Source organism: Benincasa hispida, chromosome 9, assembly GCF_009727055.1.
Source record: "Benincasa hispida cultivar B227 chromosome 9, ASM972705v1, whole genome shotgun sequence".
Classification (NCBI taxonomy): domain Eukaryota; kingdom Viridiplantae; phylum Streptophyta; class Magnoliopsida; order Cucurbitales; family Cucurbitaceae; genus Benincasa; species Benincasa hispida.
In genome coordinates this window covers 24,906,931-24,922,294 of record NC_052357.1, presented here as the reverse complement: position 1 = coordinate 24,922,294, position 15,364 = coordinate 24,906,931, and the positions used below count along the sequence as shown (strand labels likewise).

General features: G+C 33.7%; 1 protein-coding gene across 1 annotated transcript; it reads left to right on the top strand.

Moving 5' to 3' along the window:
* Window positions 1-3,501: 3,501 nt before the first annotated feature.
* Window positions 3,502-7,971, top strand: LOC120086324 (vicilin Jug r 6.0101-like). The gene is made up of 6 exons (XM_039042912.1): window positions 3,502-4,321; window positions 5,646-5,818; window positions 6,076-6,156; window positions 6,261-6,536; window positions 6,636-6,948; window positions 7,654-7,971. The coding sequence occupies exons 1-6, from the start codon at window positions 3,865-3,867 to the stop codon at window positions 7,806-7,808; spliced, it is 1,455 nt and encodes a 484-aa protein (XP_038898840.1). The 5' UTR covers window positions 3,502-3,864; the 3' UTR covers window positions 7,809-7,971.
* The last annotated feature ends 7,393 nt before the right edge of the window (window positions 7,972-15,364 follow it).

Sequence of the window (15,364 nt, the reverse complement as noted above, 5' to 3'; positions counted from 1 at the left end):
CATGGGAAGCTGAAGATCAGATGAGAAACAGATATCCACACATGTTCACATGAGGGGACCCATGCAAATTTCGAATACGAAATTTCCTTAAGGGGAAGGTAAATTGTAAACCCCTAAACTTATTGTACTAGATAAGTAAGTTTAAGTCCTCTTCATTATATGTTAAGACATGTATTAGTAATAATGGAAAAAGAATGCACTAAGTATGTTTAATGAAGATTGCATTTGAAAGGTTATGAAAGGAAATATTTTCTAAGTGTTGCCTGTGCATGTGTCTAGATGGTGAACTTGGTCGACGCGTAGGAAGTTGAGAATATAAAAGCAAGCCGAAGAAAGGGCAAGGAAATATGTTAAGTATAGAAGCTTAAGCTCTTGGGTAGAAAGGAATACAATGACGCCTGCTGGTAAGATGGAAAATGGCTGTATGAGATAAGCGTAGAGAGCCATGGTGAGTTCGGGAAGATAAACGCATAGAGGATGAGATAGAAGAGACGATAAGTCAATGGCCAGATGGGCTGCGAGAAATAAGGCGTATGTTGATTAAGGGCCAAGCCTGGGCATCATGCTTGAGAAGCGATGACCAAAAGGGTTGGAGCTTATACAGCAGACAAGGATGTGTGTGTGAGGTTAAGATGACGTTGAAGAGTGCAATGGAGGCTTCGAAGTGTTGATAAGCAGCATGAGTTCATGCGTGGGCTTAAGTCGTGAAGGCATAACACAAGGGTTAAGATGCATTGGCCGAGAGAAGGGAATGCATTGCAAATTTAGACAATGTGATGGTTTAATAACCTAAGAATTGGTGAGAAGACGGAAGATTCAGCTTAATCATCGAGCTTAGTGAGACAGTTGTTGTGTTTAGATGCTCTAAACATGTTTAGTGTGCTAGTTGTCATGTTAAGCATGCATGATAACCATGCACTCCCAAGTATATAATGGAGGTTGAAAGAAGAGCTCGGTTTGGTTGATGTAATTGTGCTAAGGGAAAAGAGTTTAGTTGACATAGAAAGTTCATTGAGGTTGAAGAGGGCTGAAGGTGCCGAGAAGAAATTCTGTTGATTTTGGTTTGGAACTTGAGGAATTTTCTAAGTGTTCAAAAGCTTGTAGACTCGATCAAGCAAGGTGAAAAGAGTGATGAATTCTGGGCTCGTTAGGAGGAATCCGGAGATCAAAGTTTAAGGTACGGAAGTTAAAATAATTATGAATAAATTTGTAGAAGAAAATTTCTTGAATTGATATCTGGAATTTAAGTTATTCATGCGAGAAAGTTGAAGTCTGGAAATTGGTGGTTGAATAAGCAGGCAACTGCTTACAAAGAATAAGCAGGCAGTAGGAAGCTCTAGTTGGGGCATTAGCGAGTGCACGAGCATGCACGCCTGTGGTGTGTGCAAGGGGTGAACGCACAACCATAAAAGAGACTTTTGACTGAAGTCGAAAAGAAACACATGAGCAAAAGCGTAGCACATTAACACAGTAAGCATGTTTTGAGGCATAAGTAAACACTTGTGGCCACATGACACCCATAAACCAAATGCAAGTTAACTTTGACTAAGTATGGGATGCGTTAGGAGGTGCAACGCGATGACAAGTGTGATGGTTACCCTAAGTTTAATGTTAAGCTTCATTGTTTTAGTTATGCTCAAAAGGGAGCTAGTGACATTAACCCAAGTATTCCTTAATGTTACAGGAAAAACGCCTATAGGAGAAGCCTATAAACCGAGGGAGGGAGTAGCCCAAGACTGTGAGTGACAAATTTTAATAAATGTTTTTCCAACGTGAATTTTAAGCAAATCTCAACACATAGGCATTTCATATGTTTTATATCATGATCTTTCCTAACGCATACCTTAAGAATGAATGTTGAACGCATAATCAATGTTTTCAAGTGTTGAAGTTATTTAAAATTTAGCATGCATTTTAAAGTGAGCATATGCTCTGTTGTATCGCATGATAGAAGTTTTCTAAAGAAATTTTATAAGCACACTTCGTGTTTTACAAGGTACCATGTGTTACCATGAAATCAAGAAGTTTGCTCATTTCAAATGCATACTATGTATATCTTTTATGCGTTTATATGTCTATGCCTTGTATAAACCTTACTCCAATATTGGTACTAAAGGTACGGTAAGGTACCTAGATTCCAGTGATGTTAGGGATCTTTGACACCAAGGTATAGTAAAGTGGTCAGGGTCCACTCCAACTATGCATGCACGTATGACTATGTTATTGGCATTGATGAGATCGAGCAAAAGGGCTCTCTCCCAACTAAGGCTATTAGGGATCGAGCAAAAAAGCTCCTCCACATAATCAGACAATGGAGTAGTGGAGTTTTCTAAATGATGTTAATGAGTTTATTTCAAGGTTTCACATAATGTATTTTATGATTTCAATTTCATTTTCAAAACCCTGATTGTGGCTTTATGAATATTTCCAGTTTATGTTATTTATGATTTAAAGTATGGTTTTTTTTTTTAATTTAAGATAGTCTTTTTTATTATTATTTAAGATGGTCACTCACTGGGCTTCCCAACTCAGACTTTTAAAAAATTTTCCACCCCAGATAGTGGTCGACATCCCAAGGGCGACCTGCTCTACCAGTTAGTCAAATCCCAGATCACACAGCAAGTGGAAATTTATATGGCTCATTATGTGTCTTTTAGTTTATAATCATATCGAAGGGAAGAAATTTGAGGAGAGTTTATGATATATATATAAATTCGGTCTCTAAACTATTATGTATGTTGATATTTTTGAATAACAGTAAACCACATGTTGAGTTCTAGAATATTATAAATTGTTAGTCAGGTTGAACAGGTGTCAGTAATACATGTGTTCAAGAGTTGTGGGCAGTAGTTGTAATAAAATGGTTGGCAATTGCTATCTTCACATCCTTTCTCGGATTAAGAGGGTAATTTGGGGAAGACTGTGACAATTATGCTATGAGTTTATGCTATTATGCTATGACATCACTTGCTATGCTATAAATCTACCAACCATGCTATAGCTTTTTCACTTATGCTATGACTTACTTCTCTAACTATGCTATGAGTTGAGTCCCTCTAATAATACTTAGTCAAAATTCTTCATTCTTTTCTATACCCCTATGGATTCAACTCCCATTTTGATAGCATAGTTTGGACATTTTGCCAAATTCTAGTTTCCTTAACTTGGCCTCAAGTCCTTCTTAATCCCATGACCCAAGCGTTGTCTTGGCTTACTTTTTAGTTTAGATTGAGGATTTACAAAAATTAAGTAACTTAATTCAAACTTTTAATTTCATGTGAACTTTTATCTGAAAATAAAAGAATTAATGAAATTATATTTAATTTTGAGATACTAAATCTAGTAAATGAGTATGATATAAAAAACAAGAACAAAAAGTAAGGAAGAAAATTATTAATTAAAATTTAAAAAAAACAATAAAAAAATTACTAAAATCATAGACAGAGGCCACAAGTTTAGTCCTCATTTTGACCAAGGTTTAAATGGCTAACATGCCGCCATCCAACATTCACGGATGATGATTGGATTAAACAATCGGTACAAGATTTTATCAATACTTTTCTCTTTAATTCCACCTTTAAAATTTTTTCTTATGTATCCTATTTTTATAACTTTAAAAAATTACATTATTCTCGAAAGAGAATTTGTAAATTAACATAAGATCATTTAGTAACTTTAGGTTCATCATAAAAAAACCGGCAAGATTGTCTCCTGCACCGAAATCTCATTACGAAGCTTGAAGTTCCTCCATTAATGGACACGTAAACAGGACACCAGTCCTCACGCATGAGGCCACAAATCCCTTCATAAAATCCCCAAACCGTTCCCCCAATTTTCCATCACTTGTCTGCAACAACAACAACAATGGCTTCCAAATTCAAGCTCCCTCTCCTCCTCTTCCTCCTCTTCCTCACCGCCGCCTGCCTCGCCTCCAAAGATCCGGAGCTGAAGCAGTGCAAGCACCAGTGCAAAGTCCAGCGGCAGTTCGACGAGCAGCAGAGGCGCGATTGCGAGAGAAGTTGCGATGAGTATTATAAGATGAAGAAGGAGAGAGAGAGAGGAAAAGGAAGGAATTACGAAAGGGAAGAAGAAGGAGATGATGATGATGAAGAGAAGAATCCGTATGTGTTTGAGGATAAACATTTTGAAGGTAAGGTTGAAACAGGGGAAGGAAGAATTAGGGTTCTTCAGAAATTCACTCAGCGATCGGAACTTCTTCGAGGGATTGAGAATTTTAGGGTTTCCATTGTGGAGGCTAATCCTTCTACTTTCGTTATTCCTACTCATTTTGATGCTGAAATCCTTCTGTTTGTTGCTCAGGGTAGGCCATTTTTCCTTTTCTCTCTTTTATACTTTTTCAATATTTTTTAATATAGAAAAACAAATCAAAATATTTATAAAATATAGTAGAGTATATCATAGTTCTAAAATTTTCTATATTTTTTAAATATTTTCAATAATTTTAATTTTCCAAAAAATTATGCCTCTTTCCAAATAAAGGAAAACAATAGACCTATGTCAGCAATACTTAGGTGGCATGAGGTTTTCTTCTGCCCACACCAAAATAATTCCCAATTTTTAATTTTGTGGAGTATGAGCTGCACCCCAATTTTTTACGGGATTAAAATGGAACACAAACTTAAAATATTAGAACTACAATGGTATTAGTTTTTTTTTTTTTTTTTTTTTCATAAGCATGGATTAAATTTAAGAACGAAAGAATAAGATTAAATTTGGATATTTAAAAATATACGGACAATGGAACCATATCTCAAGAACAGGACCCACCTTGATACTTTAACCAAAATTAAATCAAATTTATAATAAGAGTTATTTTAGCTAATTTTAAGATTTATTGAAATTATATGACTAAATTTAGAGATTTGAGAGTGAACTAAAATAAGATAATTATTTGAGTTAGAATCAAAATGGTATTTCAACCATTTTTTTCGCTTTTAATATCAATCCATCCAGTATTAGTTTTTTTTAGTCTTAGCAGGTGAATACACTTTCTCCAATTACTTTGTTAGAAGAAAATAAAATTAAGGATTAAAATCCTTGTTTTAAAATGTTTCAATTAAAATTTGTAGATATGTCATAGGGACTAAACTTCAATAAATAAATAATAATAATAATCAAAACATAAGTGATTAAATTTAAAAGACAATCATACTTGAGGATTTTTATTTTTTGTGGTTATGAATTATTGTTTGGGCAAGGTGCACTGTAAGGATTGAAATTTTGGTTCATATATCTGTCAACTTTAAGTCTTAAAATTGATATAAAAGATTAATAGATATTTCTAATATTTTCTAAGCTTGTTCCACCATTTGGGTTTTTTTGTTTTGTTTTTAAAAATTAAACCTATTTCATCCATATTTCTTGCCAAAATTACTTCTTTTAATTCTCTTAATTCTCAAAATTTCATGATTTTTTAAAACCAAAGGAAGAAATTTGGTGTAGAAGTAGAAAATAAAACATAACAATTTACGGTCTATTAATCTCAATATGAATATTCATACTAATGAAAGATCATTAACTTAAAGTAAATACAATCTAATTATTAATTTAAATAATTTGAATATTTCTGTAAAATTGAAGCCTCCATACCGAAAATGACAATTGGGAATTTTGTGTTGGTGAAGGACGGGGTACAATAACAGTGATTAAGGAAAAGAGAGGAAGCTTTGATGTGAAATGTGGAGATGTGTTCAGAATTCCATCTGGAGCTCCCTTTTATTTCATAAACAAGGACGAACATCAGAAGCTCAAGATTGTTAAGCTTCTTCAACCCACATCTGTTCCTGGACATTTTGAGGTAAAACCCTCATATTCAATATTACACATTTCGTAGTTGTTTCTATCTCATAGTAGAATTCTGTAAGAACGTTTGATGAAAATTGATACTTGAATGAGTGTGATAGTGACATGGGTCCTAATTTTTGTCCACCATTCTAACAGATTTCTAGTACAAGAATACTTTTGAAAACCTATATATCTATTAAGTTCAGGATGTTTTTTCAATTTGATCCTTTTGTTTTGTCGATTTCGTCTGAGAATGAATGTTTGAAGCAGATTTTCCAGCCAGCTGGTGGTGAAAACTCAGAATCATTCTACACAGCATTCAGCTGGGACTTGCTGGAAGCAGCCTTCAAGGTTATAAAGAAGTCCTTCCCAAACTCTGCCTAAACAGTGTGTTTGGTTTATATATATGCTTATTTTTCCTTGTATTCCTACAAACTTTCTTAACTGCCAAACAGATTCCAAGAGAGAAGCTGGAGAGATTTTTCGATCAACAAAAACCAGGTACCATAATCAAGGCTTCTAGAGAACAGATCCGATCGCTTAGTCAACATGAAGAAATCATCCCAAGGATCTGGCCCTTCTCAGAAGGTGAAACTGAGCGTCCATTCAATCTGCTCAAACAACATCCATGGCAGTCAAACAAGTTCGGTCGTCTCTTCGAAGCCTACCCCGATGAGTTCAGCCAGCTTCGGGACCTCGGTGTCGCTGTCGCCTTTGCCAACATGACCAAAGTATAATTTACTTCTACTTCATTGGGTGACTATATTTGAAACTCATTTGTCAGTTGCAGGTTGCTTATTTTATTTTTGCTGCGTGTTTTCTCTTTGAAGGGTTCAATGATGGCTCCTCATTATAACTCCAAAGCCATGAAGATAGCTGTGGTGGTGGAGGGCGAAGGGGGGTTCCAAATGGCATGTCCCCACCTTTCATCGTCTTCTGGGAGAAGTGGTCGGTGGTCAGAGCGAGAGCAAGAGCGGAAGGGGGGGAGGACTTACCAGAAAATTAGAGGGCAGCTGCGTCGTGGGGTGGTGTTCATAGTTCCGGCAGGTCATCCTTTTTCTGTCTTTGCCTCACCTAACCACGGCCTCCAGATTGTTTGCTTTGAAGTCAATGCCTATGGCAACACCAAGTATCTTCTAGCAGGTATAAATTAATCTGATCAACAGGCTTTTAACCATATTGAAAACTTAGATGTCTACGCTGTCATAGAGTTCTCAGATCACTACGGTCGACTTTTATCCCTTGAAAACTTAGAACTGTAATAGAGTTTTCTGATCAGTGGACTTTTGTCCCGGTTCGGTGGGTCGGTCTTGCAGTCAAGTTTTCTTTCCCTCTTTGCATTAGAGGGCAATCTCGTTTTTGGATCATTAAGGTTGACTTTGTCCTTGCTCGACGGTGGGTCTTGCAGTCAGATTTTCTTTCCCTCCTTGCACTCGAGGGCAATCTCCTTCCGATTTGAGAAAATCCTTGCACACCTTCGTTTGTTTATTTTGTAAGAGTTGGTTTTCTTTTCCTTTCGACTCGAGAAAATCTTTGCACACCTCCATTTGTTTATACTGTAACAGTATTTTCGGATCAATCTTCTTCCTACTCATGAAAATCTTTGCACACCTCTGTTACCTTTTGGGAGTGCAACTATCGAATTCGAATCCAAAATCATAGGACACCAATTGTTTTGTTAATTTCTCTTTAAATATAAAAATGTGGATGTTTTGAGCTCATATCTAACTCGGTACATCTCATGGCTCTCTGACCCTAAATAAATACTCAAATTCTTTCAAAGTTTTTGCTCAGCTGACTTCTTACCAAGCACATTCATTGCTAAAATCTTGAGCTCTCTGTTAACAGGGAAAGATAACATAGTGAACAAGATGGAGAGAGTAGCAAGAGAGTTGGGATTCAACACACCAGGAAGAGAAGTTGAAAGAATGTTCAGGCAGCAAGAAGAAGAGTTTTTCTTCCCTGGACCAAATCAACAAGAACATGAATGGGCTGAAGCCTGAACTGAATATGTACTTAAAGAACCCTCCAAAGCCTAGAGGGACATAGAAATGTAAAAAGGGTATGTAAAAACAACACTTTAACTAGTTATAATAACTTATAGCCTAGGCTCTAGCTACTCCCCTTGTACAGGCTTTTGCATAAATAAAGTGAGCTTCTTTGCTATTATGGGTTTTGAGAATTATCATCTTGACTGATAAAATATTATGGGTAATACTCGAGCTTAAAAAAAAAAAAACGAAATATAATAAAATATTTTCAGAAGTATATATCACATGACAATAAAAATATAAAAACATCAAAAACATCAATGGTTTCATAATATTAGTATATTTCATTTCAACAAGACTACGGCATGTCTTCTGGAAAATTTTGAGGGGTGTAAATTCTAACCTTGGTTTCTTTTAAGTTTGATAATATAAGTATTTGACTTCACAAGTATTATTCGTAATTTGAGTGATTTTTAAGTTCGATAATTGTACCATAGGTCTAATTGATTAGATTAGTTTTAATAAAGATTAATGGTATTCTAGTGATATTATTTGAGAATTAAAATCTATCATTTTAGAGGTTGGAGGTTGGATCTTTAAATGAAAAAGTGGAGATATATATATTGTAATATATTAAAGAATATTGTAATTTTTTTAAGTTCATATACCAAGATGTATACATGTATTTTGGATCAAAATAATTAAAATGTAGATGTATATGATAAATATATGTATAAAGATTGATGTAATAACATAAATCTAAAAAAGAAATGAAATATTTCACAATTCAATGGAAATATGACATTTTGTTTCATGCAAGTGGAAGTTTGAGATAAAATGATGAGAAAAAACTTGAATGAAATAATAAATAAATATATGTTATTTTTTTATTGTAAATGAAAATTTTGAAGGGCAAAAAAAACTAAAATTCTGAAATGATATAAAGATTCAATGGAAATGTTTAAATGAGGTTGTAAAAAAATCATTGTTCAATTGGAAATATTTAAATGAGGTTGGATTCGATTTTGAATTGAAAATATAGTTGAAGAGTTGGAAATTAGAAAATTAGTGTCAGTGATTTGATTTTGAATTGAAAAGACAGTTGAAGAGTTGGAAATTAGAAAATTAATACTGAAAAAGATAGAAAAACGACAAAGAGAGAAGACATGTTGGGTGATATCTTCGAGATATCATTTTTCCACAAAATTGACAATATAGCAATGATAATTTGATAGCATATCCGCGTTTTTTTTGTTAAGCTACCACAGATATATCCATAAAATGGAAGATTGTCGATATCAGCGATCAATTATAGATCTTCAAGAAAAACGATGTTATCCTCTCGATGCTCTCCAAAGGCCAACTCTTCTCCAAATGAGAGTTTTTCTCTTTTTTTCGTCCGCCTCTTTGATCCTAAGAATGAGGGATTATCCTTCTTCGATCCTTATTGTCCAATCGGAAAGCGGACAGCTAATGCATTCCACTTATTGAACATGAAACTTGAACTAAGTGGACGTAATTAATTCAAAAAAGAAAAAAAAAATTGATATTTGCTTATAATTTGCTCAAAATGGGAGAAATGATATTTCTCTTAAAGAAATTTCGTGTCCTAAATCTCGAGATTATGAAATTTCAACAAAAAAATTTCTACCATGATAATAATTAGGTCCAAATATAATATAATACAATAAAATTTGCATATAACATATTTTACATCCATCTCACATAAAATGTTTAAAATATCCATTCAAAGTTTATTTAAGATTTTATTAGTGATTTTGCTATCGGTTATAGGAGTCTATCAATTCTAGTTCTATCATTGATAGATTCATATTAATGGTAGGCTTCTATGATCGATAGTAGCATATATCAGTGATAAAACCAATAAATTTCTATCAATGATAAAATATATTAACGGTAAAAGTCAACAATAGAGTCTAACATTAATACTTTACTACAAGTAAAGATTGTTATTTTTGTTTATCAATGGGGGGAAGAAATTGACAATGAAGAAGAAAATGATCGAGAAAATAGGATTAAAAAGTGCATGATAATTAATAAATGGGTAAAGGTAGAATAGATTTATATAATTAATAGAAATATATTAATGATAAACTTATATAACCAATATAAGCAATGTAAGCATATCACTAATAAAAGTTTATTACTAATCAGTGATTGAAGCATCATTGATAGAAGCATATCACTAAAAATATATCGATAATATGCTTCTATTGTCATTGATAGAAGTTCATTAATAATAGAATTTTATTAGTGATTAGAATAATTTGGAGGATCTATGATCAAGATCGTAGGTCATTGAATAGTTACCTTTTAACCCATTGGAATTCCTCATTGGATATTGATCAATGTTGATGCTAACAAGTAGATAGTCATACCCACATGGAGCTAGGATTCCATCAAGAGAAATAGAGAGAGGCTGAAATGTTCATTAGATTAGGGTTTCTAGTCACATTATAGAAGTTGAAGCAAGTTTTAAAAACTACCGAAATTGAAGAGAAATTTTTACATATATAAAAAATGTGAAATAACAAATCAATGATAGATTTATATTAATTTTTATCACTGATGGTATCAATAATACATATGATTCTATCACTACTGATAGATAGCATGGACATTGATAACAATTTCTATTATAGCTATAATTAAATTTTGTTATTTGTATAAATATTTTTCTTTATTTTTCTATCTTTGAAAATTTCCCAAAATTAAAAGAAATTGTACATTAAGCGTTAACGTTCTCATTTCCTATTTCCTATGTCTGCTTTTCATTTTTTTAAGAAACCGACTTGTTTAATCATCGTTCCTATTTATTGTTTTTATATTTTAAGAAATATTTTTATCTCCCGGCTGTGTTTTTATTTTATATAAAATGATTTCAAAAAAAGTCTCAAAATCTAACCTTGCTCTTATGGTGGAAAGGTGCGCCTGCTCTTTCTTGTACTACATGATTGTGAGTTTGAAGACCGGGTTATATTCAAGAATAATATATTTTGAAAAAGAAATCACAAATATGGAGTAGTTTGGAAAAAATATAATTTTAATAATGTTGAGAAAAATTGTAATTTAAGGAAGTGAAATAAAAAGAATGGTGTGGAAAATCGTATAACCGATCCACGAGTTCCTTCTTAATCAAACTATTTACTCATAAACAGATAAAAATAAAGAATAGCCCCCATTACACTATTGCAGATAATTTTACCTTTTTCATGCATTTAATGGGTGTTTCTCCGAGGACAAGTTCAATCAAAAGGGTTTAGAAAAAGGAAGAGAAACACACCATTGTTTTGATCCAAAAAAAAGTCCAAGGCATCAGACTCAAAAAGTTAAAATAAATAATAACAATAACAATAATAATAACAAAAATAATTAGAGGGATTGAAAGTGAGAATCTCAGAAAATGCCAAAAATCCTCAAAATTATCTTAAAATCCCAACAAAAGGGCCAAAATTTTTGCCATAAATCCTCAAATTTTTGCTTCTCAAATGCTAGAAAAATCTTCAAATTCTCTCTAAAATTATTGCAGTCATTGCATTGTTACTCACTGGATTTTTTTTTATTTTTTATTTTATTTTTTTACCCTCGTGGGGTTTCTCAAAAGCCTTAAACTAGGTCCACGAGTTTAACGTTATCATTGCAAAACCTAGTTTAGTGTTCCCTAAATTGTGGATGTGGACTAGATCCACGATTTCTTTCCACAGTATTTTGTTTCATTATTTATTAAAATAACATTATTTATTTAAAAAAAAAATCATCCAAAGTCAGTTATTTTATTTTTTATTTCTTTTATTTCTAGTTATTTTCTATATTAATTTTACTTTAGTTATTTTATATTTTATTTATTTTCTTTATTAAATTTTCTATATTTATATGTTAGTTTAATTTTGGATTTGGATTTTTCAATATAAGATTTATATTGTTTAATTTTCAGTTTTAAAATTTTTAATATGTATATTTAAATATTTTTTTGTTTTTTGAATTTTACAATATTCATGCTTATATATTATTTTAATTTCAATTTTATTTTTAGTATATTGAAACCGGTTAAAATTTTATAATATATAAATTTTGTTCACTAAGACGTTCATTTATCTTCACTTTATTTCAATAGCATGTTGCACAATTCACAATTACAATAGATTGCATGATCGTCAAGATAATCTATTCAATTACTTTAGCAATGAATCAATGATCTGTGAAGATACTTAGAGTTTGCTAGACAATTTGCATAGTATAATTGAGTTAGATGTGAAGCGAAATTATTTAAGACACTGGTATTGTTTTTAGTCGAAATAATTTACAAATAACTCACATAAAAGATAACATTGTTGATCAAATTTGGACAACATTTAAAGGGATTTGTGCATCAAGACTTATTTGTATTAGATGATATAAACTTTTGAGCCTCAAACACAGGAGTAGGGGACTAATGTTTAGGTAATTTCAAATCCGCAAAAGGTCAAAGGTCAAGATCGAACCAAGAGAATTACCTAACCCAAGAAACGGACCTAAGGATGGCTTAAGAGCAGGCCCAGGACAGTTCTAATAAATAAAGGGAAGATAATTTGGACTCAAAATAACCCGCTTGGCCCGTCTCGGCTTCGGAGGCCAAGGCCTGGGCCTTGAGAGCCCAAGGCCTACCTCGACCTCGATCGAACACAAAATTCTTTATAGTGAGGTCGATCCGGATCGACCCTCTTCGTTGGAACATCCTCCTCGCATGTACGATTTCAAAGTAGGAGAAAGAAATAGATCTCCTTCTCCAATTGAGATAAGGAAGACCTTTAGGGGCCATTATAAATAGAGCATAGCAGTCCCATGAGAGGTAAGCTTTAATCTCCTCCAAAAAACTACTTGCCCTGACATTTATGTAAAATACTACAATAACGCGTTACTCTTTTGGTTGCAATAACGTGTTACTCTTTTGGTTGTGTTGTAGGTGATTTCCTCTCCTAAACATAAATTCACCATTTCAAATTTCACCATAACATTGGCACCATCTGTAGGGAAGAAGTGTGATACTTGCAAGAGAGTCTCAAGAAAACACCATTTTAACAAAGGAAGGATGAGTAAGCAAAGAGTACAGTGATTCAAATCATAAAAGACACCCTCGAAGAACCGCTAGCTGAGTAGAGAATAACAATACCGCCCATAGCCCTCCTCAGCCTTGGTCTCACAAGGCGGAGGAGGAAGAGAAGATTGCAACATTAGAAAAAAAAGAATTGAGGCCCTGGAGAACAAAGTAGGGTAGATACTAAAACTCTTCGAAAGAGATTCTGACGATGAGCATGATGGCTTGAAAAAGGAGGACATAACGACTTGCAAAAGGATGAAGCAGAGAAGTTGAAGGATGGAAAAAAGTAAATCACAACAGTGTCGAGAACGTCGAAAGCAGATAAAGGATATGTTCGAATAAAGCACGACCTCATCCACCGGGAGTCGTGGCCGACCAGAGTGGAGCAAGTAGCTGGACAAAAAGCGGAGCAGACTTAAGAGAACTAATCAAGGAAAAATGACGTACTGAAAGCCAAGTCGAGGCACACCCATGGAAAGAAAAGCTTCAGAGAATCCAAAAGGAGATAAGAAACATTCCAGGAGCTATCTAAAAAACCAAGGAAACAAACGAAGTTGACCTGAAGGCCTTGATCAAACAGGTGGACCCGCCTTTCTCCAATGAAATAATGAAAGAATTGCTCCGTCCAAAATTTAAGGATCCAAACATCAAATTTTACGATGGAAAATCCGACCTCGTCAACCATTTGGACATGTATAAATCCTAGATGGAATTACACAGTGTCAGATGCCATCAGATGCAGAGTATTCTCATCAACACTAACAAGGACAGCGAAAGAGTGGTTTCAATAGCTAAAAAAGAAGGTCAATTAACTCCTTTAAGGTTTTAGCTCGAGCATTCATCATTCAATTCTTAGGGGGGAGAGATCAGAGAAAAACTCAAATGCACCTCCTGGCCATAAAACAAGAACCAATAGAAAACCTTTGCAATTATATAGAAAGGTTCAATAGTGAAGTGTTGAAAGTGGAAGGATATATAGAATCAGGTGCTCTAATTGCAGTAGGAGCAGGATTAAAGGACAATAGGCTCCTGCGTTCAATAAGAAAAAAGGAACCAACTTTCTATGTGGAATCTATTACAAGAGCACAAAAGTACATGGGTGTAGAGGAATTACTCAAATCTAAAGAAATAGTAAGAGAATAGAGAAACTACTCAAATCAAGCAAGAGAAGGAAGTAGAATAGGGAGAGATCAAGCCATAGCCACAAAAGGAATAAATCGGACGACGGAGAACAAATAAGAGGGAAATCAGGTTCGAAAGATATACACCAACCACTACAACACCAGACCAAATTCTCGTGGAAATAAGGCACACAGATTTGCTTAAACTGCCACACAAAATGAGACTCAGTCCAAGAGACAAGGGGAAATATTGTTTTACAATGATAACCACAAGCATTCTACTAGAGATTGTTATCAGCTGAAAGACGAGATTGAAGCCTTAATATGTAATAAGTATTTAAAAGAGTTTATGGTAGAGGCACCTCAAAGGCGTGGAGCAAAAATAACTAAAAGATAGCAAAATTGGGACGAAAAAGATCCACAAGAAAATAGGGAGATCATAACAAATTTGGAGGACCAGCTGGTACAGAATCAGTCTGAAAAAGAAAGGCAAAAGCACGAGAAGCATGCATGAACTAAAAATAAACAACATGTTCTCACTACAAACAGTCGAGTTTTTTTAAGAAAAAGCAAGAATGCTCCACCAGCCATATAACGAAGCATTGGTCATGGATTTAACCACAACAAGCATGAAAGTACACCGAATCCTAGTAGATGGAGGGAGCTCTGTTGATGTATTATCTTTTGTTGCGTTCAAAGCTATGAACATAGGGAAAGAGCAATTGAAAAGTCAGAACTCAACGTTAATGGGTGATGCGTTTTTAATATTCAATGAGATGAATGCCAAGTAATGATTTGTAATGCACGATTTTATCTAATTAAACCTAAGTATAAGCTCAACTAGAGTCCTAATGAGTCCAGGTCGAACTTAAGGATTGTGTTATATATATATATATATATATATATATATATGTATATATATGCATTGATAACTATTGTTTCAATCTTGATGCGAGTTGTTTACTAAGTAGGTGATGAGTTTTAATGTTATTCTAATGCTAAAAGTGACTCAAATGATGAATGCAATGGAAATCACAACTTTAAGTAAAACAGTCTGTGCGAGGAGTATGGAATTTGAATGAATGAGAGTAAGGTTGAGAAGAATATTCACTAACATTTCTAAGTAATGCATAAATCATGTGTTCAAGCAGATCACTCAAAATTATAACTTATACTTTTCAGCGTACGCAGCCACAATATCCTATCTCTAGGATGCATGCGATGAGTGTTTATTGCAAAAGATGTTTCTTTATTTCTAAAGAAGCTCTCTTCTTGTTCTATGAGATTTAAATCTTTAGCCCTTTCAAACCTATATTTGATGTACTCAGAATAATCTTTCGACTTATTCA